The 27,854-nt window shown below is 38.4% G+C and overlaps 5 protein-coding genes across 28 annotated transcripts in view; 2 read left to right on the forward strand and 3 right to left on the reverse strand.

Annotated features, from left to right (window-relative positions):
- Positions 1-216: 216 nt before the first annotated feature.
- Positions 217-6,237, reverse strand: edc3 (enhancer of mRNA decapping 3 homolog (S. cerevisiae)). 5 transcript variants are annotated; one of them, XM_027135651.2, is made up of 7 exons: positions 6,082-6,237; positions 5,267-5,435; positions 4,839-5,125; positions 4,176-4,517; positions 3,885-4,038; positions 3,557-3,774; positions 217-3,184 (listed from the first exon to the last, which is right to left on the reverse strand). In XM_027135651.2, the coding sequence occupies exons 2-7, from the start codon at positions 5,428-5,430 to the stop codon at positions 2,850-2,852; spliced, it is 1,500 nt and encodes a 499-aa protein (XP_026991452.1). In that variant the 5' UTR covers positions 5,431-5,435; positions 6,082-6,237; the 3' UTR covers positions 217-2,849. The 5 variants fall into 5 exon arrangements, with proteins under 5 accessions (XP_026991452.1, XP_047658385.1, XP_047658387.1 ...); XM_047802429.1 differs by having other exon boundaries at positions 5,267-5,431; positions 6,082-6,218; XM_047802431.1 differs by lacking the exon at positions 6,082-6,237 and adding an exon at positions 5,873-5,891 and having other exon boundaries at positions 4,998-5,125.
- Positions 6,238-6,421: 184 nt separating this feature from the next.
- kxd1 (KxDL motif containing 1) lies at positions 6,422-9,322 on the forward strand. 3 transcript variants are annotated; one of them, XM_047802433.1, is made up of 6 exons: positions 6,422-6,610; positions 7,416-7,481; positions 7,924-8,065; positions 8,156-8,308; positions 8,408-8,454; positions 8,850-9,322. In XM_047802433.1, exons 3-6 carry the CDS (start codon positions 7,971-7,973, stop codon positions 9,098-9,100), a joined length of 546 nt encoding a protein of 181 aa, XP_047658389.1. In that variant the 5' UTR covers positions 6,422-6,610; positions 7,416-7,481; positions 7,924-7,970; the 3' UTR covers positions 9,101-9,322. The 3 variants fall into 3 exon arrangements, with proteins under 3 accessions (XP_047658389.1, XP_026991462.1, XP_026991461.1); XM_027135661.2 differs by lacking the exon at positions 7,416-7,481 and having other exon boundaries at positions 6,424-6,610; positions 7,865-8,065; XM_027135660.2 differs by lacking the exon at positions 7,416-7,481 and having other exon boundaries at positions 6,424-6,610.
- Positions 9,323-10,133: 811 nt separating this feature from the next.
- ergic2 (ERGIC and golgi 2) lies at positions 10,134-17,278 on the forward strand. 4 transcript variants are annotated; one of them, XM_027135657.2, is made up of 15 exons: positions 10,134-10,312; positions 10,452-10,546; positions 10,628-10,760; positions 10,972-11,080; positions 11,206-11,252; positions 11,512-11,579; positions 11,663-11,703; positions 12,168-12,269; positions 12,396-12,491; positions 13,592-13,647; positions 13,924-14,022; positions 14,147-14,244; positions 14,954-15,116; positions 15,217-15,296; positions 16,038-17,278. In XM_027135657.2, the coding sequence occupies exons 3-15, from the start codon at positions 10,655-10,657 to the stop codon at positions 16,101-16,103; spliced, it is 1,131 nt and encodes a 376-aa protein (XP_026991458.1). In that variant the 5' UTR covers positions 10,134-10,312; positions 10,452-10,546; positions 10,628-10,654; the 3' UTR covers positions 16,104-17,278. The 4 variants fall into 4 exon arrangements, with proteins under 4 accessions (XP_026991458.1, XP_026991460.1, XP_026991457.1 ...); XM_027135659.2 differs by having other exon boundaries at positions 10,452-10,536; XM_027135656.2 differs by lacking the exon at positions 10,452-10,546 and having other exon boundaries at positions 10,135-10,312.
- A 112-nt stretch (positions 17,279-17,390) lies between these two features.
- Positions 17,391-20,350, reverse strand: si:ch211-127m7.2. The gene is made up of 4 exons (XM_047802434.1): positions 20,210-20,350; positions 19,353-19,648; positions 19,133-19,196; positions 17,391-18,992 (listed from the first exon to the last, which is right to left on the reverse strand). Exons 2-4 carry the CDS (start codon positions 19,481-19,483, stop codon positions 18,687-18,689), a joined length of 501 nt encoding a protein of 166 aa, XP_047658390.1. The 5' UTR covers positions 19,484-19,648; positions 20,210-20,350; the 3' UTR covers positions 17,391-18,686.
- Positions 20,351-20,975: 625 nt separating this feature from the next.
- Positions 20,976-27,854, reverse strand: part of magi2b (membrane associated guanylate kinase, WW and PDZ domain containing 2b) — a 128,953-nt gene continuing 122,074 nt past the window's right edge. For 13 of the 15 annotated variants that reach the window (XM_027135283.2, XM_027135281.2, XM_027135280.2 and 10 more), the window contains one exon: positions 20,976-24,489. In XM_027135283.2, coding sequence (XP_026991084.2) covers positions 24,433-24,489 — 57 coding nt within the window. In that variant the 3' untranslated portion in view covers positions 20,976-24,432. Of the gene's footprint in view, positions 24,493-27,854 lie in introns of all 15 variants that reach the window. The other 2 variants (XM_047802281.1, XM_027135276.2) reach the window with 1 other exon arrangement.

The following is a 27,854-nucleotide window of genomic DNA, read 5'->3' on the forward strand; positions in this document are numbered from 1 at the left end:
AACGCTGATGTTATACATCATCGGTGACATGGAAATAAGGTTGTTCTTTCACAAACCAAGCCACAGTAGTCACAAATTAAATCATATATTGCAATTGCTTTATGTTCCAAAGAATGAACCAGGAGAGTGAAAAACTTTGTTGCAAGCTACTTTTAGAGACAGTGGATAATGCAGGAGAAGGGGGGAGAAAAAAGAAAAACCACATCACACAAATAGGAAGATGTTTTGCTTTTTTATAATAGCCCTAAATCTGAACAGTGAACATGACTACAAACAAAACAAGGGCCCATAATAACTAAACTTTGCTTTTGATGGCCTTCGAGTGAGCGCTCATCGAAATACAGGGAAGTAAATGGGGGGAAAGTTAAGAGGGGGTGGAGCTATTTCTGGCTTATGATAACTGAAAATGACCACAAAACAACTTCTTTTTTTAGGGTGGGGGGAAAAATAAAACATTTGGTCTGTTTTCAGAAAGAATGCAGTTAACAAGCCTCACATTCCTGGAATGATACAAATGCGTTTCCCTGCACATTAATATACACTGTTACTTTAAAAATAAAATAAACAAAATCAATTGGTTTGAAGCAAACCACAAAAACAAAGTAAACAAAAAAATAAATAAATAAATCACTGCAATATAAATAAGCTCTGAAACTTGGCCAACAATTTCAGGTTTCAAAAACTCCAAACGTTAATGGTGGTGAAATACTACAAGTTTAGGAACACTGGGAAGATTCAGTTCTCACTGCTCTTGCTTATAAAGCTCTTAAGCAAGAAACAAACTTTTTAAAAACTATACTTGAGTGTCTTACATTAAAGACCAATTAAAAGTTGGTTGGCTGTGCAACAAGCTCCTACCTTAAGATATACCTTAGCTCTCAAACGTTTGATTCTACTGCCTAATCACTGCATAGATTCAAGGTTCAATCTAGATTCAATATTGCAAATAAGTCAAGGACAACAAGGCAAAAAACCAAACCCTGTTGGCAGCATTGCTGGCAAATTAGAGACTCAAACTCATTAACAGCTGAAAACCCAGACATTTTTTATAGCTATGGTTTTAAGTGTCTGCTTTCCGACACTGAGATAATACACTTCAGGAAAGATGTGCAAGTGCAGCAGATGTATTACAGATGTCTAGATTTCAACTCAACGGCACATTCGGCACTGTGTGCAACGTTGTTACAACTGCTACTATTTTGCAAAGATGAAGTGTCATTCAAAACACCTTCCTCATTTTAAAGACGATATCTTGCAGTATTTCTCTGAATTAGCTAAGGGGTGCTATTAGCCAAAGGTGTACCTATGATGGAGAATAGGCAATGATATTCAACATTCTAACATTGTACGCAAACATGGAAATAACATTTTCTCCAAATTTGACAATAGGTGGCAGATCTAAGAATTTCCATACAGCCACTTTAATGCTCAAGACACTGGAAACAGAGACAGAGGGAAGAACACACTACACATCGGCCTCCTTAATCATACGTCACTGTTACGTATCAAATGCGTCATCTTGAAGTCCACCGCTTTCCTACTCATGTCACGTTCACATAAACTGTGGAAATATCTCACCACAAATCCTATAAATTTGTAGATTTCTCCACTGACAGTGCAAAGAAAACAGACAAACTTACAAAAAAAAAAAAAAAAAAAAAAGGGTGGGAGGGGGGAGACACAGGTAACAAAGTTCCAAAACAAAAGGTAATAAGTGTGACGAATACAATACATCGTTCGGTCTACAAGACAGAAACAGATAAAACGTTTAACATTGAACATTTGAAAATGTCCTTTTCTCAAGCAACAAAATTGTAGATTTTCTTTAGAGACAACTCAGTTTAAACTAAAACTGAAAGTGTTAAACTTTCCAAATACAAATTGTGTGGAGGTTGACAGCTTCTTGTTTGATACCTGTTTATCATGAAACTCGTATAAAAGTGTACAATGGCAACTCTAAGTGTTTTCCAAATAAGGTTACATATAGTTGTTGCTTCAGACAAACTTGCCTAAACTGATCCGCAATTCTTGTAAGAAAAATAAACCTGTTTCAATATGGGTAGTGAAATGTTGGTGTTTGTCTGTCATTCAGGCCAACAAATAAAATTCACCAGTAAGGTTAGAAAAAAAAATATGAAATAGAAATATGTTCAGTAAGAATCCTACCTGCTTGGGCAAGAGAAAGTTAAACAAGGCTTTGATTACCTCTTTAAATTGCCCAAGGACTTTAGCTTCTGCACATCAGTGCTGACTGATCACATTTGGCACAAGCTCAGAAAACATTTTTTCCCCAGAACAGTAAGAACCAAACTTAATAAATTCATCTCAATACAAATATTTCTTGAACCTTGAAAGGAATCTGAGCAAAATACACTGGTAAACTAAGATTGTGAATGAGTCCCAAGCAGGATCATTCTGGTTCTTTGCTGAGGTCATTTTTATACAGCATTTAATAAGATAAAATATCACGTCTTTGTGCAAACAGGTCTGAGCCCCGCAGCTCAAACCATATCAATAGTCTGTAAAGACTATAAAGAATCGATTAGACTGATAGATTCAAGACTGGTAAATTTAGAAGAAAATGCAGAAAGCGTCAGAGGCTGGTTGCACGGTAAACAGACAGACAGATGGAAAGAGGACAGAACCACAACAAGCTGGGTTCGTTCCTCTAGTCTGCTCATATACCAAATCAGTATCCTGAATTTGAATATAGTGTTAAAGAATGTAACAGAAGATACGACAACAGAAAGAGGTGGCTCACACCTTCATATGATCAACCTGGGATTTAAGGCAGGTTCTGGCTCACTGACCCTGTGCCTGACCCTGTGCAAGTCTGGGTTACAGTGTGTTTATGTTGAGTGCAGAGGGATGACGAACTTGCAGCCAAAGGGCGAGTGGTACTTGATGCTCACTTCCTGAAACACTTGCTGTGGGATGCCAATGTCACACAAGTAGACTCGCCCTGCTCTCTCTGGCAGTGGGAGCGGGAGGCCCAGGCAGAGAGACCACTTCGCCTCCACAGCTTGCTCCTGCCCGCTTACTGGAGGATCTATACTGAGCACAGGAGCTCGGTTCTGATTAGCCCAGTCAGCCGCTGCCCTGTACCATGGCTGCTCCCTCAGAAAAGTGTTCTCGTGAGAGTTGAGACAGTTAATGACCAGGTCCACTGGGGTATCTGGTAAATCTGACAGAACACAAGAAAACGAGTGAATTAACAGTAAGGGCAATATCAGTACTGGGATACTTTAGTTTTCATGACAAATCATTTTCCTGGAGATGACAGCAACATTAGTTACCAGGCTTTGGGTAGAAAAACCTATTCAGACACACCCTGATAAAACAGACCCTGTTGTGTTTAACACCAGACACCACAAAACATTTCTGAGCATCATATAAACCTTATAAACTACAAACATATCAAACAGTGAATGTAATTTTCTTTAACTGAAGTTTTTGCGCGTGTCTAAAAAATCATTTAATTTTTCATTATGATTTAATGGCAACTTCTACCATCTATCTATCGATCGATCGATAGATAGCACTTATGTGTTTGTACCTTTGACGCTGGAAACCTGTTTGCCACCCGTCTTGCCAAAGAGTGCAAGTTCACTGGTGATGGCTTCTAGCATCTTGACAAAGTTGGGGAGGAAGAGGACGACCTCTACTTCATGGTTGGCCAGGTGACGGCCACAGCTGATTCCCTGAGCTCCCTGTACATGCGGCCCACACAGCAAAGCCACAGTTGGACGCTGGTGCAAATTTTTAGGTGTGAGTCTACAAAAAAATTTGTAATAAATGATACAGCCCTTGGTTTTTCACAAAAGTAAAGATTAAGATCTGTAATGGAACATTTGTTAGCCTTCAACACAATTATTCACTCTGACCTGTTTGGTCCTCCGAGCAGTGTGAGAGCCATCTGACTGGCACATACACCAGTCATCTCCAGCCTGCGCTCCAGAGAGAGACCGTAATTCTCAGCCACACTCAGCAATCGCTTGTGCAACTCATATGAGATGCTGGGAACCACCAACCCTGAATCTTGAATGAAAGAGTTTATGATGCCACATCACTAATTTAGTACAAAGATACTGAACGATTAAAACTTGGATTTGAATAAATCACCTTTTGAAACAAACTGGATTGTTATGACATTGTAGTATTAATCATATCCTTACCAGTGCTATATTCCTTTGCGCTCGACTGAGGCACTATAATCTGTCTGTACACGACGGGCTTGGCTTCCAGAATGTTCTCATCGTGTCGGTAACGTGAGGGTGTCTGCTCTGCAGGATTCCCCCGTGTCCGTGCACTGTTACCTCGCCGATCTGACGAATCAATCTGCGAGAAAACAGCAGCTTTGTCGAAAAGTGCCAAGTTACCCTCAAAGTCAAAGTCCTCGTCTAGAACCTCGTCCATGCCGTCACCAAAACATTCATCATCTTTGTTCTTCATCTGGCCATTCTTTGAACCGTTCTTCTTCGGTGTGACCTGATTTGCTCCTCTACTGCTGGATGACCCTGAAAGAAAAAGAAAGAGGCACTACTGATTTCCTAAACCTAAAGATGCATATATTCAGTGACCATGTGCACAATATTAAACCGCACACGCTAAATTAATCGGTATAGTTTCCCATTCCAACAGGGCATATGTCTGGCTATATGCAATAAATCCATTATAGATTTATGCTTGTAAAATTTACCTTTTGTAATAATTTAAAGTTTTACTTTAGTATTTACACCATCATGTATTTGTGCTTTATGTACCAAGGTCCTTAAGAAACAATATTTCATTCGAATGAAAAAAAGCATGTTTTGTGCAGTCAGTGCCTGTATGCTTACACGAGTTGTGCCTTCGTCTGAAGCCTTTACTCTGACCTGCCATTTCTACATGGCGCTCTACATAGCTTTTGGAGTAGTGCTGTGAAGGAGACATGCCTCCATCATGAAGCCTGTGCTCAGCTTTGGGTACATTTACAGGAGCACTGTTTATTCCACTACCTCCACCTTTGTCCTTGCGTCCAGTGTAACTAGATACAGAGGAGACGGATTCAGGAACGTTCTGCTTTGTGACTCCATTGGAGCTGATACTGATTTCCAAAATTTTGAGCTCTTTGATGTCCATAGCACTGTGAATATACAGATGGAAAAACATTGTCAGAAAACAAAAAATATGTTTCATTTACAGAATAACGTGCCAGAAAATCAAGTCTTGGCTGTAATCGTCTGTTATTATTGCACATGGCATGAATTTAAACCGGAGACCATACCTAAAAGTGACCTCAGGTACTGGACACTTGACGCCATTGTGAAAGGGTTGTTTGAGGGAAATGGTTTGACTTGTTTGATCAACCGAGGACACTTCTCCTTGGTACACTCCCAATGTCGGACCACAGTTAATTGAAACAAGACTGCCCAACCAGTCTGCTGCCATTCTGCCTGATAATCACATTCATCAAGAAAAGAAGCAAAGACTAAGTAAATATTCAACCACATCAGCTCAATTTTGAATCGTCTCAATATAATCTCTATCATACACAAACTAGAAACCTTACATGTTTGCAACACGCTATCAACACAAACGACTTAATACTTATCTGTTTCAGTTTTGTTTAGTTATTTTTTTACGTATTACTTTATGCTCTTGCGACCCCCCCCCCCCCAAAAAAAAACAAAAAAAAAAACAAAACAAAAAAACAACTAAGTCGTAGTAGCAACATTTGATTTGTAGAGCTGCCAGCACATTAGCCAAGTTGGCTAGCTCGCTCTAACGTTAAAGAGGCCTGGCTAAGTAACAATTAGCTACCAACAGTGTCAAGCAAATGTCCAGATATACATAGAAAAACGCACGGTAAGACTAACTTAAAAATACTAACATGTAAAAAAAAAAAGACACATATAATCACTCCCAAAAAACCTTTTAGCTAACGTAGTAGCTGGCGGCTAACTGTGTATTAAGCGAAGTGTAGCTTTTGGCTAATTTCGCTAGCTAGTTAGCTAATTTAGTAACTAGCTTCCTAGCAAGTTGCAAGATTAAATGTCGCTGTTTTTTGGACGGCTTAACGAGTTATACTTTGATACACACCTGAAAAAGGTTTAACCAAAAACGTTTTAATAAATTTGCGTTATGCCTCGAGTCTGAGTCTCGCTCTCTAAACTTCTTCTCATAAGCCACTGAGGGTTAATACGAAGCGCCGTGTGCTCATTAAAACCCACTAGCGCCACCTGATGTTCTGGAGATAAACATAGACCAATAAGGCGGAAATCCCGGAACAATACATATATTTAAAATAACATATAAATAATATAACATGCACATTCTCAATTTATAATCAAATAAAATGTGCGTGTGACGCTAAAATTTCATTACAAATCTCATAGAAGAAAAAAATATGTAGTTAATTTGTCCAGTAACTGTGACTTTTAAGAGCTTCCTGTAAACACTTAGGTCACATGACAGCTTGACGAAAACGTTTCGATTTAGATCTTAGATTTATTCCTTTATTTATACGTTTTACGAAACTAACGAATGTATTTATTTGCAGTTGCATATCATGCAGATTCATTGATATTTGAAGATTTATATCTACGCTTGGGTTTGACAAGCCTTTCAGGTAAAGATCAGTGTTTTGTATTTAGCTAGCATGCTACCTTGCTAGTTAGTTCTATAGCTAGTGATATTTTGTTCAGCATCTTTAGGATTTAATACAATGAGGTTTGTTGTGCTTTTGGAATGTGTGTTATTTAGATAATCAAGAAATGAATACACACAGGATACAGTTTTGGATATGATACTTTTATATAAATCGTTATTCACGATTCTTTTGCTGCTCATCTAAGTTTTAACACTGAACACTGATGTCTGTTGTAGGAAACAACAGTGTTAATAGACATCAGGCCTGGTGTCTGTGATCTGCTCTGGTCTCTAGGGGATGCTTTGTAGTTTATATTGATGAACGTTGTTCTTAAGTCAGTCTGTTGATGTGAGTCTGTGTCTTGAGCTCAAAAACAAATGTTTGGATATGTTGAAAGCTAACTAATGACAGAACCCAGGTTAGTGTGAAATGGGGCAGAGAAGTAGGATTTGTTCAAGTTGTTCCAGCTTGTTCTAGGGTTCATGATCCTGACATCATTAGCAGTGATTGTCTTTAAGGCAAATGAGGTGGAATTCTTTACTCATTTACTTGTTTAATCAACCTTTTATTTATCCTTCAAATGGTAGGGGGGAAAAGCACACATTGTCTGCTCAAAGTACAAATTACTGCTTTTAGGTTTGAATGAAAGGTTTACATTTTTTTGTTTTATTGTGTCATTGTCATTATTATTGTTTGCTAATAATTGAGATCATTGTTCTACCATATTAGTTCTATTGTTGAGCAATTGATTGATATTGTATATCGATAATCCTTTACTGCCTAGGAAACAAAAATCGTCCATCAAGAACACAATTCATGGGAAGTCACAGTGAATCAATGAAATACTCAGGCATGTTTTTAGTTGTTAATTATAACTTGCATCTAAGGGTGAATGTAATTTTTGGGTTATCTAATGCTAACACAACATGGTTTCTAAAATATTTAGGATTTTTTTCTAAGTTCTATACTTTTTTTTTAACGATTCATCCCTCCCCTCATCTGGAAACCCCAGGCTCTTAGGTGCCCATATAGTTTCTATAAAATGTTTGACAGAAGTGGCATCCAAACACAAGCATTCCACACAAAGGGTTTTCTCAAGTATTTAAATAATATATAAGAAAGAAACAATTTAGAAATTAAAGTACACTATTAAGAATTTTTAAAAATTGACTATTGCAACTTTTATCATACAGTGAGGGGGAAAAAACTGACTAGGTATTCCATTCTCTACAGATTAGGAACATACAAGCTCAAGAGCCCATGTATTAAAATACATTTCCTGTTATATAAAGCTGATTAAAGCAGATCCTCTAGACACTGCTGGTTTCATAGCTGCAGAATGGATCCGACTGCTTCTGGAATCTTCTGCAGCAGGATGCTGAGCATGGTCAACTCCGAGGACGTAAACGCCATCATCCAGGCGCAGAGACACATGTGAGTTCATGCACCAAAAGCATCAAATTTTCATGCAGCTTATTGTTTTAATATGGCTGTAATTCTAAACATGTGTAACTCACTGTCAAGGCTGGACCGCTTCGAAAAGACCAATGAGATGCTCATTAACTTTAACGGCTTGTCCAATGTGCGGTTGCAGCAGATGAACGACCGCTTTCTGCTTCACACTCGCACTTTAATTGAAATGAAGAAGGACTTGGACAGTGTTTTTCGACGAATAAGGTACTGTGGGAAGAAATCTTTTTTGCTTGGCAGAAGATGGAGAGGGAGAGGTTTTATGTGAATGGACTAATTGAATGTAAATTGTTGAATCATTTTCAGGACATTAAAAGGCAAGATTTCTAAGCAGTATCCTGAAGCCTTTAGCAGTGAGTTTTGCTTTTTATCATTATATTACCCATTGAAATGCCATTTTAAACCGGTAGTATACTTCAGAGTGCTAGAGGAATTAAAAACACCTAGAAACCTTCTTACATTGAAACCATTCTAATGAACTCTTTGAGGTATCTGATGTTAAGTGGCTTTCAAAAAGGTTTAAGTTACATCATTCTCTACTTTTTGGTTCAGTCCAACCTTTTGTGACATCACAAACTGAGATCAGTTTATAACACTGTTGAATCTGTTTTTTTTTTTTTAAATAAAGATATACAGAGAATATCACCTCACATCATATGTGATAAAGTTACATTTATTTTCAAGTTTTATTTTATCTTTTTAAATAAATACAGGAAAACACTGAATCAATTTCTTTATTCATCCACAGATATTTGTGAGGCTTCCAGTCTGGAGGATGACGATGACGACGACTTTGACCCTGTCCCCCCCAGCATAGCCACCACGACCGCCACGTCTGAACAGAGCACTGAATCTTGTGACACGAGCCCAGACATTATCTCACCCACCATCAGCCGCTGTTCTGAAGAGCTTTCTCAGGAGAATCCAGACACACCGGTCTCTAACAGCCCTGAGAGGGTAGTACTGCTTGATGAGGGCCCAGATTCAGTCAATATCTAGAGAATACTGCTGATTCATTTTGGACATGTTGCTAAAGACTTTGAGTAACCTTGTGTGCTGAGTGTAACAGCCCACATGTGGACTTCTTGTCAAGTCCAATCACGTTAACATACTACGCCTAGAAGTTATCCAAAGCTAAAATATGCTCTAAGTGTGTTTGCCAAATATGCTTTTAGTCAAAACAATCTGATTTTTTTTTATTAATAAATTGTTATATATGTGGTATGGTTTATTATTTCAAACAGTTTCATGTCAGATTAAAGTAACATGCCTTGCACTTCAATTTCTAACTCATGCTGGATTTTGATATGTATCCTGTTTTAATTGTTGGATCGATTAACTGGAACGTTATCTTGGTAGTTTTTAGATATTCAAGCTGCTGTGTGAAATAAATATGACCATGTGGAAAGGTTTGACATCTCATTGTAAATACAGTGATCACATTGTAAAATCATGTGATCTTCATAAGCACAAGCAAATGCAACCTGTATGTTTTAAGCATTCCAGTCAACCATGGGTAACACAAATGAGTTATCGTCTATATGACTGTGGTTGTATTTAGCATCGTCGTCTATAGTACAATAGGTTTCCCATTATTATTTCATTTTGAACGACTCTTGTGTGAATCATTTGCAAACGATTCAAAGCCTATTTTCCAAATCAGGCATATTTTTGCCCACCCAAACAAGGCCTTTATTTGTACCAAAGTAGTTGACCCTTAGTATGTGAGCCGTGTATTTAGACAAAGCTACCCGGTCCCACCCAGAAGAGAAGGTTTTCCATTTTAAGTCCAGATCCTCATCAATGATTCCTCCTCACGACGACTCGTTGAAATTCTCTTTGCCATTGTCGATTCTGGCTTGTTCAATTGAACTCTAAATCTACATCTAGATTTCTGACAATATCTATTGATAAAAGATGCAATTAAAAATCGAATCAAATACACGGTGAATCAAATCCAGACTCGCAAAGATTCGGTTCACTTGACCCAATGAATCGACTCACTAAATGACAGGGGTCGAGGAAGTACAACAACTCCCATGATGCACCAGCAAGGTATCGTCACGACTCAAAACCCCAGCGGGTCCGTCTGATACAACATTCTTCACTTTCACTCCGTTTACATGTTTAATAATCCCGGTGTCACAGGGGGGAAATGTTTAGATTCGACACATTGAATCAACAATGATTATTTAACGGAGCATTTTCGAGGTAGGTGCATTGAACGCTAGTTAGCTTTTATTAGCGTGTGAAATTACAGGTGTTCGCTAGCGATAGCTGGACAGACATTCCGACTGTTTCTTAGCTCCGGGTTAACGTTGCCTTTTATTTTTTTATTTTTCATTTGTAGCTTTTTCTTTGTTCCTGTTGTAAAACTGCCGGTTTAGAAACAGCTCCATCTTAAGGGAGAAGCTAACAAAAGTTGCTAGCTAGACGTAAGGAACGGTAATGTGTGCTAGCTGCTAACACTGTGGTTATTATACAGCATACAGATGTGCTGGTGTTTATCTGATCAATTCCTCACAGGTTCAGGAGTGGTCTGTTACTCCAAAGATGCTGAGACTGTCTCGAAAGAAGGCTGTAAATTTAGTAAAGGAGCTGGATGCTTTCCCCAAGGTGCCTGAGAGTTATGTGGAAACAACAGCTAGTGGTGGGACCGGTGAGTTTTATTCCCCCCTTTTTTTTTCTTTAAATCCTGGTCATTTCATCCACAGGTTCCATCAAGCCTTGCCATGGATGACCAGTTGGTCTGTCAGAGCAGACATTTTAACATGAACACATACAGGATATTGAGTTCTGATTTGAAGACCAGACTTAAGGGACATTGGTCCATTGTTACAATTAGTGAAAGTTGCTTTTCTTGTCCTCAGTGTCTCTTATTGCCTTCACTGCCATGGCACTGCTGGCCTTCTTTGAGTTTTTTGTCTATCGGGACACATGGATGAAGTACGAATATGAAGTGGATACAGATTTTTCTAGGTAATAGTTTTATTTCCATGAACGCATGACCTGTACTGTATAAGACTGTCTGAATGCAATGGTATGTATTTCGATTATGCACAAATTAAAATCAAGTTCTGTTTTTTTTTAACCTTCTCTTACAGTAAATTAAGAATAAATATAGACGTTACGGTCGCCATGAGGTGTCAATGTAAGTATAATTATTTTTTAAACTGCTTTTGCCTTAAGTCATATGACACAAGATGTGCAAACAGACTGACTGATGCTAAACTAATTTAATCAAATAGAAGTGTTGATTTTGAGTAGCAGATCCTTTTTTTTCAGAACTGGCTGCGTCTAGGAAACGCATCGGTTTTTACTGAATATGCTGTTAGAGTGCTGTGTGTGATTTCGTTATACGTTCAGGATAACTTAAAAAGTAGAATCCCATTCATTCCATCTTTGTCCAGTTGTGGGTGCAGATGTTTTGGACCTGGCTGAAACTATGGTAGCATCAGATGGCTTGAAGTATGAACCGGTGAGTGTGAACACTGTGAACACGGCTGGTGTAAATAATGTCGTAAGTCGGTGGTTATAACATCTCTTATGGCTCTTTTGCAGGTTGTGTTTGATCTGTCTCCTCAACAGAGACTATGGCATAGGTAAATAAACCACTGTCTTATGTATTCACTTATTTTATGTATGTCTAAATGACACACTAGTTTAGTTTTGAACCAGAATTGCAGATCATGTTTAAAAGTACAGGTTAATAGGGTGACTTGGAAAAGTCTACTTACACTTCATTAACCTGATAACAGAAAAATTCCAGGTCTGCTTACGTCAATCAATAATCACACATCCATCCAAATATATGACCATCCTGCAAATAAATTTGTCCTTGAAGAATGTTATGTCGAGTTCAGATTTCTTCCTTGTTTAATGGAGTGAATGGAGTTGCAGTTATTTATTTAGTTATACTGCAAATGAAAGGATCGTTTTGTGTATGCGCGTGCATGCATCCTCCGCTCTCTATACAGTTGTTCATTCTTTCATGTCACTTCAGCAATGAAATTCGTTTTTATTTTCATGGTTTTTTTTTTTGTTTGTTTTTTTCTGTTCCCTCCAGGACACTCATGCTGATTCAGGACAGGCTACGTGACGAGCACTCGCTCCAGGACGTCCTCTTAAAAAACGTGATGAGAGGAGCCCCCACTGCACTACCCCCAAGGTCAGTCGTCATCTGATGTCTGTTTTCTTAACACATTCTTCAAGCAAGCATCAGATCTGGAAACAATGTTATTGTGCTGTCTCAGGAGTGCAGTTCATCAGTGTCCTGTTGCTTTTCTCTCTTCAGAGAGGACAGTCCCACACAGCCACTCGACGCGTGCAGAATACACGGATACCTCTACGTTAATAAAGTGGCTGGAAACTTCCACATCACGGTCGGCAAGTATGCGTTTACCTCCAACATCGCCTCTGCATTTATTGTTCAACCCTCTTGTAGATATTTGCTACCTATTGACCAGTCAAACATTGTCATTACACCAAACTCATTATATAAAGTATTCTGCATGGAGCACAGCTTTTAAGGTCATGGCATGCAGCCATGAAGAATAAAGCATGTTGTATTTATGATCATTGTTCAGTAAAAGAAATACTCTTTGTACGGTCAAGAGTCAATTACAAATTTCTATTCATTATTAATCAAACACTAAAGCAAGGTTTTTATTATAAATGAATCAATAATACATGATACAAAACCTCTGCATGAGATTAAAAGACGTTTATCTTATTTCTTTACCTCAAATTTTTATGTTTTGGTTCACAGTGAAAAAATCCTCGATCTCATGACTATATTTTCATGACGACAGTGATTCAGTTACGCAGTGCACATTATGGTCACTACTGCTTCAGTAAATAAATAAAAGAACATGCACTAAAGGAACGTGGACACCGTATGCTGTATCGCATCATATTTGAAAGTTGGAGGCAGACGATTGTCTCTATTGTATGATCTAGCATTACAATACCATGACAACCTCTGTGCAGAGAACGAGCTCCATAAAGACATGGTGTGACAAGTTTGGAGTTGAAGTGACTCTCATTGACTCTGACTCTTCCAATTTCTAAACACCTTCGGGATGAACTGGAACACTGACTCCTCATCTTACATCAGTCCGATCTCATTAATGCTCTTGTGGCCGAATGAACACAAATCCTCACATCCATGTTCTGAAATGTAGTAGAAAGCCTTCTCAGGAGAGTGCAGCTGCTTATAACAGCATATGAGGATTAAATCTGGAATAGTTGGGACGGTCAGGTGTCCACATACTTTTAGTGAAGAACGAAGAATGTGTATATATTGTCAGTTATTTGTTAGGAAATGAAAAATGTGATTATTTGGTTCCTGTTGAACTTGTGGTGTTGCAGCTTCAGTCTGAATAGAAAACTAGCTTCAACATCCAATTTAACTTACAGAACGAGACTCCACCTGCAGTGTAATACATACATTACCTTATCTTTTCACATGAGTGTAATTCTCTATTTCAGGGCCATCCCACATCCAAGAGGCCATGCTCACTTAGCTGCACTAGTCAGCCATGAAAGTAAGTTCTTTCCACTTCCAATTAATAATGTTACAAGAAATGACTCACAGTAAAGCTCCTGGACTGACATGCTATCAGTGTTTTTAGCTGTGCATTTATTTGTTTCTGTGGAAGTTTTGCGTTTGCTCACTTTGAAGCAAAGTCAGCTTGCTAGTGATCTAAAGCTTCAAGAGGAGTAAAAGATCATTGCGAATTTGTTATGTAAATTCATCCTCATGCCAACATACTGTAAAGCTTTGCTGCAGTCTTACTAGCAGTGTTCCTATCAACCCACAGCATACAACTTCTCCCACCGGATAGACCACATGTCCTTCGGTGAAGTAATCCCAGGCATCCTGAACCCGCTGGACGGCACAGAGAAAGTGTCCGCGGATCGTAAGTGACATGGCAGGCGCCTGGAAAAGACATTACTTTACACATTTCAGTATACATTTATTTCTTGTGTTCGGTTAATAGCATTACTGTAAGGTTCACTAATATTTTTTTCACCCTGTGTCAGATAATCAGATGTTTCAGTACTTCATCACCATCGTACCGACCAAACTGGCAACCTACAAACTGACAGCCGATACGCATCAGTACTCCGTTACAGAACGGGTAGGTTCAGGAAAAGGTCTAAAGTCATGGCATAGTTCTTCAAACTACAGGGAAAGCATGTGAAACACTGAACTTACTTTAATACAGAGAATGACGATTTTAAATTCAATGTCTTTTAAACATTTGCCCACGGAATAGAAACAAGAATGAAGGTAAAGAGAGTGTTGCTGAGGTGTGTCAGGAACCTGTTGCAGAACAACTGACAGAGACTCTGACATTCCTGCCTCCAAGTGGCTGTACCTGTTACTAAACAATGACTTGTAGGATTGTAGCCCAATCCTGTTAAACCAGCTTCATAAAACCCACAGCAGCCTCTCAGGGCTTTTGTAGCTTCTGTTCATGGCCTAAGAAACTGACACAAGCTCTGATTTAATCTAGAAAGATTGGTCTGGTGTAGTGAGATCGAAGCGAATAAAGTTAAAAAAAATTGTAAACTAAGCCTATATTTAGACAGTAGTTTTTTTTATTTTTTATAAATATGTTTGTTCAGATCTTTAGTCACGTTTGCGTTCTCATCCACACCGGTTGCCATAACGACAGCACGGACGTATTACGTCTGAGAAAATCAGAGCGGTCACAAAGTTGGAAGACCGAAGACTTACTGTTTTTGCCACATCTTTTAGTCACATAGTCAGCACTTGTGTTTGTTCTGTTTTATAAGGATCACTTCAGGGCTACTAAATGGTTCGGTTGTGTTTGGTTGTTGCAGGAGCGCGTGATAAACCATGCAGCTGGAAGTCACGGCGTTTCGGGAATTTTTATGAAGTACGACTTCAGCTCGCTTATGGTCCGAGTAACAGAACAGCACATGCCGCTGTGGCAGTTCCTTGTGCGTTTATGTGGCATTGTTGGGGGCATCTTCTCTACGACAGGTACAATAAACTTACATAGTGGCTTTGTTTTATACAAAGAGTTAAGAATTTATACCTTACAGTGTGTAAGTACTCCATGTTTATTTTTTTTCTCCCCTAGGCATGCTGCACAACTTGGTTGGATTCTTTGTAGATATTATCTGCTGTCGCTTTAAACTCGGAGTCTATAAGCCCAAACAGGTATGTGCTTACTTTTAATAAGCGGTCTGTTTTTGCATCGTTTTCATCTCAGTACGTTTAGTTCCGAGTCAGGCCTCTGTCCAGGACACTGGAGATCCAAACTGGTTTCACTGCAAACTTAACACACCATGTCTTCATGGATCTGGCTTTGTGAACGGAGACATCGTCATGCTGGGACAGGATTGGGTCTCTTAGTTCCAGTGACATGAACAAAGGCATTCTACACAGTTTAGTGAAGGAGCACATCGGTGAGGTGATCCGGTGTCATACATCTGGCCATGTAGTGTATGTTTTGGACACTGCATATAAATTGATTTTAAATGTCTGTAATATTCTGGAAGGAGTCTCCAGTGTAAGAGTCGCAGATAGTTATAACTCGAATGAATTCAAGGGGGTGGGGTGGGGGTTGGGTGTTAGAGACCGGTAAGGAGCGAACTTGTATTTAAGATAAATGCACAGCAGCATTTAGGCTTTGAGCTTCTCTTCCTTGTTAACGATATTAATCTCATAACTACAGCAAAGCACTTTGTACAAGATGGTTTTGTTTGAGTTTTACTGCAGGGGTTCAGTATAATGTCTACATTCTTGTTTCAGTAAACTAAGTAGGAAATGTTTGGGTCTGTTTGCCTGTGACTTGTCTATCACACCATTCACTGAGTCACAGTGTTGCACTGTTAATGTATTGTAGACTATTTCATACCCTGAAATGAGTTGTAAGGTTCATCATGTGCTGTGTTGTAGGTCAGTGTTGTGGATGGCCATGCAAACAGCCAGACGCCTCTACTGTCAGAGAACGGCGGACTCTAGCAGCTTCGTGTCGGTTCCCCGTACCCGAGGATCTTCTCCATCCGAGACACAAGCACACCACGGGACTAAACTAGCAAGCAGCTAGCCAAAAAAAAAAAGCTGTTCTTACTGACTTCTCTGGTAATGTGGTATAGTGAAGGGCCGCCTGCTCCAAGCACATAACTGTAACTCAGGCTGTAAACAAAAGTATTGATTGTTTGCTTTCATTACCAACAGAACACTTTAGCATTTCTGTCATTATAACAGTGTTCGATCGTCAGTCCTCCGTTTCCACCATCAGCATCTAAAAAACGTTTCGTCCCAAGAAACTGTTTTGTTTTTTATCCAATTAGTAGTTATTGTGCTTGTGAGAGGCAGCGCTTTCCTTTTGAAACCAGCCTAAGAGTTTAAACGTCATGTTTTAGACTGATTTTCTCTTTTGTCCAGCCATCCACTTTTTACCAAGATGCTTTTTGTATATAATATTTTTTTCCTGTAATATATCAATGCCACTCAAGATGTGACTCTTCTATCATTAGCCATAACTGATAAATTATGACTTGGAAAAGAAGTGGAGTGATTTTTAAATAACAAATTAAGCAAATCAGGAAAAGCTGTAAGATGCAACGAATCATGGCAGTATTATGATTTATGAGGAAGTCATATCCTGTTCAATCGATTAGGTGTGTGTGTGGATGTGTTGTTTTTCTCTGGCTTTGTTTTTTGGACACTTTCCTCAGGATGAAGCAGCTGAATCATCTTGCTGACGGTTATTTTGTGAGCACAGACCTGAATAACTGATATGAAGAGAATGATGGTAGGACTGTAAACAGTAAGGAAAACTGAGAACTTGAATTCTGGGTGACCCCTGCTTTGTTCTAGCACTAGAAATGGTTGAATGGTGGCTAGGAGACGTATAGAGAAAGAGCTGGGGATGTATAGGAACCTTCATATGAAAGCTTTTAGTCATTTACATCACAGAAGTGTGATGGCAGTAAATTTTCAACTTAAGATATTTTAAACGATGTTTATCTTTTTTTGGACTATCGTATCACCCTTTTACACACATGGCCATACTGTTTGTCCTGAAGCAGAGGGGTTTGATTAAGAATGGAATTTGTACACATGTCTGATGAGCTGTCTGTGCTTGTGTTGGTTTGAATCCTTTGCCCTGATAAAAATCTTGCTTTCTTGTTTTCCGTCTCTTCTGTTCTTGCGAGTTACATTCCAACACATGACCGAGATCACTCCATTAACTATACACATAATCACACTGTTCATTTTAAGAATCGACAGCAGGTAAAAATGTAAAAAGTGTGAAATGTTTATTCATTTAAACCGATGTACCACTATGGCAGCTGTTTCAATCTGCTAACACGTTCATAGACATGAACTCAGACCATATCGATTACACTTAATAATAAAAGGACAGAAAGTGCAGCATTTACAGGGAAACAGGATGTATCCCATACAATAAGTTGGGGCATATATATACAAGTACAGATGGGTGACAAATGAAGGCGAAACCTGAAAACCGACTGATCAACTGTAGAACACGTAAAAAATTTGCTTCGAGTTTAACGCAAGATAGGAAGAGGGAAAAATGGGATTAATGGGAAAGACCATCCCCATTAAAGGATGGGAAGGCCATCAGATATAAAGAGTAGCCATGTTATGATAAACAGTGACTGAAGAGATTTTTAGACGCATTTATATTTAGAAAGGAAAAAGGAATAGAAGTCATGGTCGAAAGTTTATGATGCTCTCGCTTTCAACACAGAACAGAGGAGAACAGAGAACAGCACTACAGGGTATAATGAGAGAGATGGAGATTAATTATTATTAAGGCTGTGGAGTACAAATCACTCGTTACACAGCTGAATGCATTAAAAAAATCAGCACTGGTGGTAAAGCAAGGAGTCATTCTTCATCTTCTCAACTAGCGTGAATGTGTGACTGCACATGTGATGTGCACAAGATTAGAGCACTGTCGTATATAGATATATTTTACCCCAACACTAAGGAAATCCAGAAGCTGTTTTCCTTTGGTATCTTCTACCTGATCACCTCGATCCTATGATGTAACCATACACTGGTCTCTTAACAGAATGATTCTGCTCCCATTCCCAGAGCACATTGTTTCACTGAATGGTTTAATGAGGATTAAATTGATGTAACTCATATTCTATGGGTTATTCCAGTTACCAGATCTCAGCTTCATTAAATACTTATTTAATTGGAAACTTGAAAAATGTTAGCACTCTACAGCATCATCACACTAACAGCAGTTTAGGGAACGTTGTTTAAAAGTACGGTGTTCATGACTCCAGAACAAAATCTGTTCCAAGATCATTCCAATATGTTCTGGTGGTTGGTGGTGGTCCAACACTTTACCAAGACATATAATGTTTAATCACCTACCAATTATTCATCCTCATATATTTTTTGTTTACATCCTTCCTTAGCTGACACTAAGCCTTGTGGCAACACAAGACACTGAGTGAAGGCTGTAAACAGAGGATTAATCTGGTGTTGTCAATGAATGAGCAGTTCATCAGTTTTAGTGCAGTACAAACAAAACCCTTCAGCTGTCTCGTTACAGTTTCAGCTGAAAAAGATGTCTTGCAGCACCTGCAGGGCTTCATGATCAGGATTATTCTGACAGTTGTCCTCCTTAGACTCAGCTTTCTTGTCCAAACCTGTTGACGAAGCTAAAGGCTGTTCACCAGAGCTTTCTGATGCACTGCCACACCTTCTCTCCTTTAGAGGGTCATTGTACGGTACAGTCTCTTGCTCAGCATAATCCAGGGCTGGATCCGAAACGTCCGAGTCTGTCGTCTCTTCGTGATCAGTTTCTGGAATCAGGGTTGTTTCAGTGTTCAGAGGAGCACGTCTCTCTCCCGGACCTGGCTGTCACATAAAGACCAACAAAGTTAAATGATAAGATACCTGATGTGAACAAAGCAAACTAGATTTATTTCGGTTCTATACAATCTTACTGAGTATCACCCTGCTGAAAACAGCAGCTAGGTCTGAGCAGCCTCTCTCACCTCTCTGTTTAGAACACTGATTGCTGCTTCTACAAGCTCCCTTTCATTCATCCAGTACATCATTCTGCAAGCAAAAAAAACAATAAACAAAAACAAGGTGTCCCTTTTGCCTTCAAACAGGTATAAGAGGGTAAAAAAAGACATTTAATTAATTAATTAATCAATCAATCAATCAATCAGAAAGAATTCAGTTTCATTAAAGCCTTCTGCACAGCAATACCTTTTGATGCACTTTTTTCCTAATCGTTTGTTTGTGTTTACTTCCGCTTTCCTCTTTAGAGACTCTTTAGTCTGCCCGTTTTTATGATCAGATGCCACCATCCATGCTGGAAGATTCCGTTTTGCAGACATGATAAAGTAACGTTCAATTTACACAAACAAGCTTCCAATAACTGAGCTAATCATCAACACACACCGCTCCATGTGACTTCGTGGTTGCCATGGTTTCATTCTCACAGGGTGCGTCTCAAATCGAGTCAATCTTCCTCTTTCGTATTACGGGGAGAAGTCGGGCTTCTAGAGCGTTCAAATATAAAAATAGAAAGAGTTGACAATAATTCCAGCCTACATAAATCAAATCAAATTTTTATTTGTCACATACACATACATACAGGGTACGACATGCAGTGAAGTGCTTTATGCAACCGTCCGGTATTAGAATAGGAAGTAAAAAAATATTAAAATAATAGTAAATTAATTTAAAAAAAGTATAAACTATATAAGAAAAAAAATATATAAAAACTATATAAAAATATAAAAAGAGAAATAATGTATATACATATGCATAAATAAACATATACATAAATGCATATACAAAAATAACATGTCAAGATGCAGAATACAGACATAACTAATAACTAACGAACATTTTTTCCAGAAACACTGGAACTTTATTTATTTATTATTATTATTATTATTATTATTATTATTATTATTATTATTATTATTAAGAGCACGTGCACAAGTGTTTGTGCAATGACTCACTTATGAGTTTTATGATAGTGAAAAATTGTAATTACAATAAACCTGAATTTGGAGGTTTCTTTTTGATTTGTTTGATCTTTTATGTCTTCTCACCTTAAACAAGCATGTTTGTTGGGAAATGTTAGGTCTACTGCTAAAATGTATTACAGTATTACAGCAAATCCCTAACTTAAACTACAAACAAGAGTATTGCTCGGACAAAGACGCACCCTTAGAGAGAGAGAGAGAGAGAAAGAAAGAAATAGAGACAGAGAGAGTGAGATAGAGAGAAAAGGAATGAAAGAAAGAGAGATAGCGACTGAGACTGTTACAGCGCCACTAGGTGGTTTGGCGACAGTTTTTAAATTATTATTTTTATTTTATTTTAAAAACTAATTTATCTGCATATTAATGAATGTTACACAATTACAATTGTTAAAGATGATAATAGAGAGATTAATAAATAATTTCATAGTCCGAAGTGAGCGCATGCGAGTCGTGCTCGAAAAGAGCCGACTTTTTAAATGTCAAGAGCCGAGCTGTTTTTTTTAACTGAGGTTTGTAGTGTTTTATTTTATATATTAGATTTAATCAATTAATTGTAATTGAATTGCATTCCAACTGATAAAAACTTTGCACTATTTTTTAATCTCTCCTGACATCTAGTGGTGGGATGCTATTATTACACAAAAAAAACAACAGGATACAGGTTTGGAGCATCAAGCAGTGGTATTTTTTTTTATACAAATAATGAAAACAAAGTACAATATTATTTTTCTTAAACGTAAGCAATTTAAGGAGCTCAAAAAATACAACTCTTTAATTATGATCATTTCTTTTATTTGTGTTGTTCAGTACCTTTAACAACCTCTCACACTCATAGAAACGGAGATGAGTTTAATGATTACTATAAAATGAATACTTTACACCATGTCAAGAGTTTATTTGACAGTATTTCAGAATATCATACAGGTAAACAAGAGTTTAGCAAAATTTAATATATCCGCACTGTTGCATTTCATAAAAATATTTGATCACTTAAGTCTTTGAAACTATCAATAATACATTAAACCATATTTATAGGAGTACAGCTGTACAAGGTAAATACACATCTAACACTACACAGTAATATCGATCTGAAATGGGCCCCTTGAATGTGCCATCTTTCACAGATTCAATATTTTCCTCAGTAATATAAAATGTTTTTTTCTTTTTTTTCTTTTTTTCCCACAGCAGGCAGGATACAGCTTCATCAGGAAAAGCTTGAGCTGTGCAATAGATGCTCTGTCTTTCTCTTCCTACATCTCCACATGTAAACAGCAATTAAATCTAACACACTTCAACCACTCGGTGAATCAGTAACTGGTACAAATGCATGTTTCAGGTACAAAACTCTCAGGGCCTTTGAACACCTTCAGGGCATTTTCTCTGTGGCACATTGTTGTTGTTGTTTTTTTCTCTCTCACATTTCCCCCAAGATTTAGGTCTCTGATATGTGACTAAATAGAATGCAGCTTCTCAGATAAAAATGTTTCCTCACTGCTTGGCATTTATTAGTTACATTCTGTGTACTCGTGTATCGTCTTGTGTTGGCACAGTTATCAGGCTGTGTGTGGGCTGCAAAGCAGCAGAGGCCTGCTGTAGTTTTATCTGAACATACTGCACATGAAGGCAAACCAGAGAGAAATTTGTCTTCCAGAAAGTTTTTATGGCACAAATTACTCCTTAAAGTACTCCAGAATGTAGCTTCCACTCTCACACATAATGAAATGATCCAATCAATCATGCTTGCTTTTAAAACTAAAAGATGTTCTTAGGCTGAATGTTACTACTTCAGGCAGACACCAGTCAAACAAATACAGGGTGAGTTAGAAATGTAGAATTAGCTTCCCAAGCTATACTGCAAGCGATCCAGTAAGGCCAGCTGGGAGACTCTAGCGTTCCTCAAGCAAAGTAAGCAAAGTAGATGTAATGTGGCCAGTACCATTGTGACACAACTTTTTAAAGCATATTAAGCATACTATTAACATTTTCCAACTTAATCTCTATCTACTAAATCTGTAGTATGCGAGCACCACAGGTACGGATTTGGACACTTTTCCTGCACTGAAAAATATTCTGGATATATTCGTCTTGGCCAGTTTTCTCGCACCAGCCGGATCTCTTCTATCTTAAACCAGCTAGCGACAGACAGGGTGAGACCTAAGAAATGCATCCTCAGAGTCACGTGAAGCCTGGAATGCACACACTTGTTCTAATCCACCTACAGGGATGTTTTTTTTTTTGGAAGATGGAAGGAAACTGGATAAGCAAGAACACTACCTTATGCACAGTCACATACTTCACAAAGTTACTGAGAGAATTCAGTTTGTTCCCTTGGACTTCCATTACAAACGAGTTTCAGCAAAACAAATTTCAATTTTTTTTCTCATTATGGGAAGATTTGTCATTTCTTGCTCTTAATTCTCACAAAAGTTTTTGGTTTGTTATGACTTCTAATTAACCTTGAACCTCTTTTATTACCAAGGCTTTGCGTTACAGATGGAAATGTCTTGACCGACTCTCTTGCCTGGTAGTATGTCATGGCGCTAATTTGTCTCATGCTTCAACAAAAAGTGCTTTGGAAAAAAAAACAAAACATCATTATGGTGTGAAAGAAATAAAGAACAGAAATGTTGAATTGACCGATCGGTCGAAGCCGTAGCACTTTTCCTGTAGTACCAAGCACACGCAGATTGACATTTGATATTTTCACAGACGTTCCCAACAACTCTGACAGCTGCAAGTTTGAATGTTAAAAAAAAATGCAAAATCTCCAATACAGTCCACGCAAGGACTATGAGTTGTCTTGGAAAACGCATTTCATGCTGTATCCATTCCTGCCAGTAAGGCACTCTGTCCCATACAACTGGGTCTCTCTTCACACTAGACACACTCCGCTATTTCCCTAAATCTCGCAGGCTCACACCTTCCTCCACATGAGCAAACACTTTCAATTGACTTAAACTCCCCTAGTCTCAGATAGCACAGTTCAATCCCCCCTTGCTTTGCCATTTTCTGGATGTAATCCAACCACATAGCTTCTACCTACTAAGGTCCCTTTAGCTTAATGGCCTTGAGGCAAAAGGAGGCGAGAGAGGGCTGATTATAAGGATCAGGACGGGGCCCCGGCCCCACAGTGGTGTGGTTCATGAAGCACAGTACAGGGGCAATGAGGCTGGAATGACACACTGAGTCTTTTGTGAAATCCTGCACAAGCGTGGTACGCAGGTTTGGCTCGGAAGTCCACAGTTTAAAAAAAACTGTCTTATTAGCATAAATGGAGTGCATTTCATATTATTATAATAATGTATTAGCAATATGAAAACTGTATTACAGGTGGCTGGAGGTACGAGTCTTCATGATTGTGTCGCTGACTGATATGTTTATTTACGATGCTGTTTTTTTTCCCCTTTGTTTATGCTCATTTCAAACAAAATAATTTGAGTTGACAGCTTTTCTTATCTGAAATATGTTTTCTCAGCAGAAGAATGCAAGGTGATGAAATGATCTTCACCTCATTTTATCACATCAGTGCACATGGAAAGGTCTACGCTGGACTAACACTGACAAATAATGAAACACATTACTGCTGATATATTTGAGTCCTTCATGGATTTCTGGTGGCTGTGGTACCTTTCATGCTACACATAGATATTTGTTCAGAATAACTTCACTGGTTGCCTCATGAATTTAAGAGGCCTGTAATATAAGCAACTCAAAATAATACAAACAAACCCTCGTACATGATCAACCAAGAACGTGAACGGGATTGAAGATGGTGAGTGGAGCACAATGAGAGAGAATCCAATAGGTAGGAAGACCAGAATTGAACAGTTCTGGTCCGGTCTTCTCAGACGTCCTTGGATCCAGAGTCAAACTGCGGAGCGCCCGTGTAAGCCGGGGGAGTTACGTCTGGCCTGGTGGCCCCTCCATGTTTTTATTATTATCATAAAAAATCCTGGATCAGACAATCCATGGCTGGCATTCATCCACTCACTTCATACCAGACACACATCTTTTCTCAGGACTTTCCTTTCTGTTCACAGCTCTTCTGGATGGACCTGCCACCCCACCTCTCTGTGCAACTCTGTAATGCTGGTGGCACCGAGCTAAGCTGGCCTCCAGTGAGCACCATGTCTGGTCCAGGCCCATCATGCAATGCCTGTGTGAGAGAGAGAGAGAGAGAGAGAGAGAGAGAGAGATAGAGAGAGAGAGTGGGCGGAGCGAGTCCGGGGACAGGGCTGGGTGAGATGATGGGCAATGACAAAGGACACAAGTCGATTAACGGGGCCACGCTACTTCCGGCAAGGCAGCTGGGGCTGGAGGGTCAGAACTCCAGGAGGTGGCACCGTCTACTGACAAATAAACAAAACAACAACAAAAAATGATCATATATGACTTTAAAATAAACTAAGAAACTCAACATACCAAACTTTGCTAAGCAAAATGATTTGTTTTCCAAACCTTCTGAGCAAACAAACCTAAATAAACAGGAATTTTCCCTAATCTAATACCCTAAGTCTTTTCCCCAGATTTAAAATTTAGTACTATCTTTTTGAACATCCAGCTTTGATCAGCACGGATTATGTCTATTGTAAATGTTTGAATATTTATATGCACATTTTTTGATGCACTAGAGTGATTTACAGAAGAGCTCTGAAGTCTCTAACGATGAATACATCGATACTGGTTTACTAGGAGAATACAGTCAGTCTAAAACTGTTTGGGAGGTAATACAGTATATCTCAGTACTCTGTTTCTACGCTGTTATTTAACAACAGATCCATTTAAATCCATATGCTGTAAACATTTTGGCAGATTTTCATGTTTAAGTGATGTTTCACTGAATCCCATTCGACATTGTTGAGGAACTTCCAGAAGTTGAAAGACAAAGAAATCTCCTGCTAGTGAGAAAGTAAAAAAGTCTAAAATAGCACGTACACTTTCAATTAAAACTGTTTAAATGTGACAGCAATATTCCTAATATTAATCTGTAAAATAAGTGAATGAAACTAAACAAGACTGTGAGCCCCATTCGTGCCCGGTTTAGATAAATCTGTAATGAACTTCACCGAAACAGACACATCTACGGCATTAAAGCTGTCATTACGCATTAACGTTGCAGCTTGAAATTCCTCATGAATCTTACAACGTGTGAGTGATAGCTGTACTCTAATGACTCGCAGGAGAAAAATATTGCACTTCAAATATTGCACTTCATCACAGACAGACACTTAAACACATTCCTTATATGTAAAACCAACCAAATTAAAGCAAAAGCTTAATCTCAGGTCCAGCTCAGTCATGTATGATTTATCTGGGTTTTATATTCAATACTTTTATTTTTCAATACATTTATTTTTCACCATAATTTAATTCTGTATTAAAACACTAACGCTGTGTCCTAGATGCTCTTATACAGGTTTAAATCCATGTACTAGGGCTTTAGGAATTGAGTTCATTCTCATGATGTTTTCTGTACTTGGGCTTGGACATGTCTCTGTCTTGTACTTTAGTCTTAATAAATATGGGCTTGGTCTTGGACATGTGTCTGTCTTGTACTTTAGTCTCAATAAATATGGGCTTGGTCTTGGACATGTCTCTGTCTTGTACTTTAGTCTCAATAAATATGGGCTTGGTCTTGGACATGTGTCTGTCTTGTACTTTAGTCTCAATAAAATATGGGCTTGGTCTTGACCAAGTATTTGTAAACCATTTATACCAGAAATTATTGTATTTCTGAAGATCTGTGACCCCGGTATACTGAGTATAAATTTAATAAGAGGACTAATTGTTCAGGTTCACATTAGAAAGGTTCTAATGAGCTACTAGAATTTTATCGACTTACATTTTATCTCATTTACCCAACTGAGCAGATAAAGTTCTTGCTCTAGGTTCCAGCACCGGCAGCTCAGTGGCCCTAGAATTTGAACTCACAACCTTCCAATCAGTAGTACAACATCTTAACCGCTGAGCTACCACGGCTGTGAAGTATGTAGTATATTAAATAGGAAATAAACAAAAGCAAAGAAAGCAAGCCAGGTCATATACTCCCTAGTGTCTTGTGGACTGTTGTCTTCCTGCAGAAAGGATTCCCTTCAGCTTCTTAAACATGCCACTGGGAAGAGTGCAAAGGATTTCAGGCACTTCACATAAAAAACAACAACTAAAAAACATTTTTGCATTTTTCTCTGCAATGTGCTTTGTGTTTGAGATCATACGGGTACAGTAAGTATATTTTTCTCTCCATTTGAACCCTTTTTCTTTTCAGCCCTATTCGCCATTCTCATCTTTTCTGTTCTGGCTCAGAATTTCGTGTGCTTCTGTGTGTGATATCCAATGATATTTTTATTGGATTGATGCAACTTTCACTTCTACCTCTGAGAACATAGCCAACCATGTTCTATGAAAACATAAAAGAGAAGGCAAAAAAAATTCTTATAGGACTCAAGTTCATATGTAAGGCATAACAAAATGGCACGATCATTAAACAAAACAGAAAATAAGGAAATAATCCCTGTTCAAAAGTTTGCATACCTTTAGTTCTTAATATGGTGTATTGTCCCTAATAGCATCAATGATGGCATACAGTCTTATGTAATAATCTTATTATTATTATTACAGTCTTATGTGGTAGAGCTGCTCATTCTTCTTGGCAAAACACCTCTAGTTCATGTACATTTTTTGGTTTTCTTGCACAAACTGCACATTTCAGATCTCCCAAAAGTGGCTCAGTGATATTGAAGTCATGAGACTGTGATGGCCTCCAGAACCTTCAGCTTTTTCTGCTGTAGCCATTGGACGGTTAAGCTTACCTTGTGCTTTGGATCATTGTCATGTGGGAACATCCGAGAACATCCCATGTGCAGCTTTCATGCTAACGAAATGCAAATTGTCTGCCAGTAGTTTCTGATAACATGCTGCATTCATCTTTCCATCAATTATTTCTAACTTCCCTGTGCCACTGAAGCTCACACAGCCCCCAAACATAAGAGATCCTTCACCATGCTTTACAGAGGGGATGGTGTACTTTTCACCGTAGGCATTGTTGACTCCACTCATAGTAGTTATGGTTGTGACTATGTGGTCTCATCATTCCAAATGACTCTTCTCCAGAAGCTGTGAATCTTGTCTAGATGCTGTCTGGTGTACTGAAGGCGGGTCTTCACTGAATATTTATCCATAGACACTAATTACAATTACATTGAATCACACGTATGAAAACATCCCTATAATAGCCATTTAAATCTCTGTGTGTCAACCTGTGTGTTTATAATGTGGCCAAACATGCAGGTGATTTCAGTTATCATCATGTTTATCATCATGTTTTAAAAAGAAGTCGAACATCTATGTGATAATAAGTGACTTCTCGTGACCATTATCCTTAAATAAGAAAATATTATTTTACATTATCGGTCATATTTTCCAAACAAATGGCAATGTTTAACAATTTCTTTCAGGGTATGCAAACTTTTGAGCACAACTGTATATAGTCATTTCTAGGTGATGAGCCATTCGACACGTGCCCTCCATAACAAATAGAAAATCTATGTTATAGATGATAAATTAGGCTCAATGATCATCTTGTCCTTTACTTTCACATACACAAAGTACACAAACCAGCTGTAAAGTTAGTTCATGTACAGTACTCTAGTACACAAGTAAAGGCTTGGCCTCGAAAACGATTTGCCTTTCATTGTCATTTGGCCTTGACTGT

The sequence above is a fragment of the Tachysurus fulvidraco genome, chromosome 17 (assembly GCF_022655615.1).
Source record: "Tachysurus fulvidraco isolate hzauxx_2018 chromosome 17, HZAU_PFXX_2.0, whole genome shotgun sequence".
In the NCBI taxonomy this organism is placed as follows: domain Eukaryota; kingdom Metazoa; phylum Chordata; class Actinopteri; order Siluriformes; family Bagridae; genus Tachysurus; species Tachysurus fulvidraco.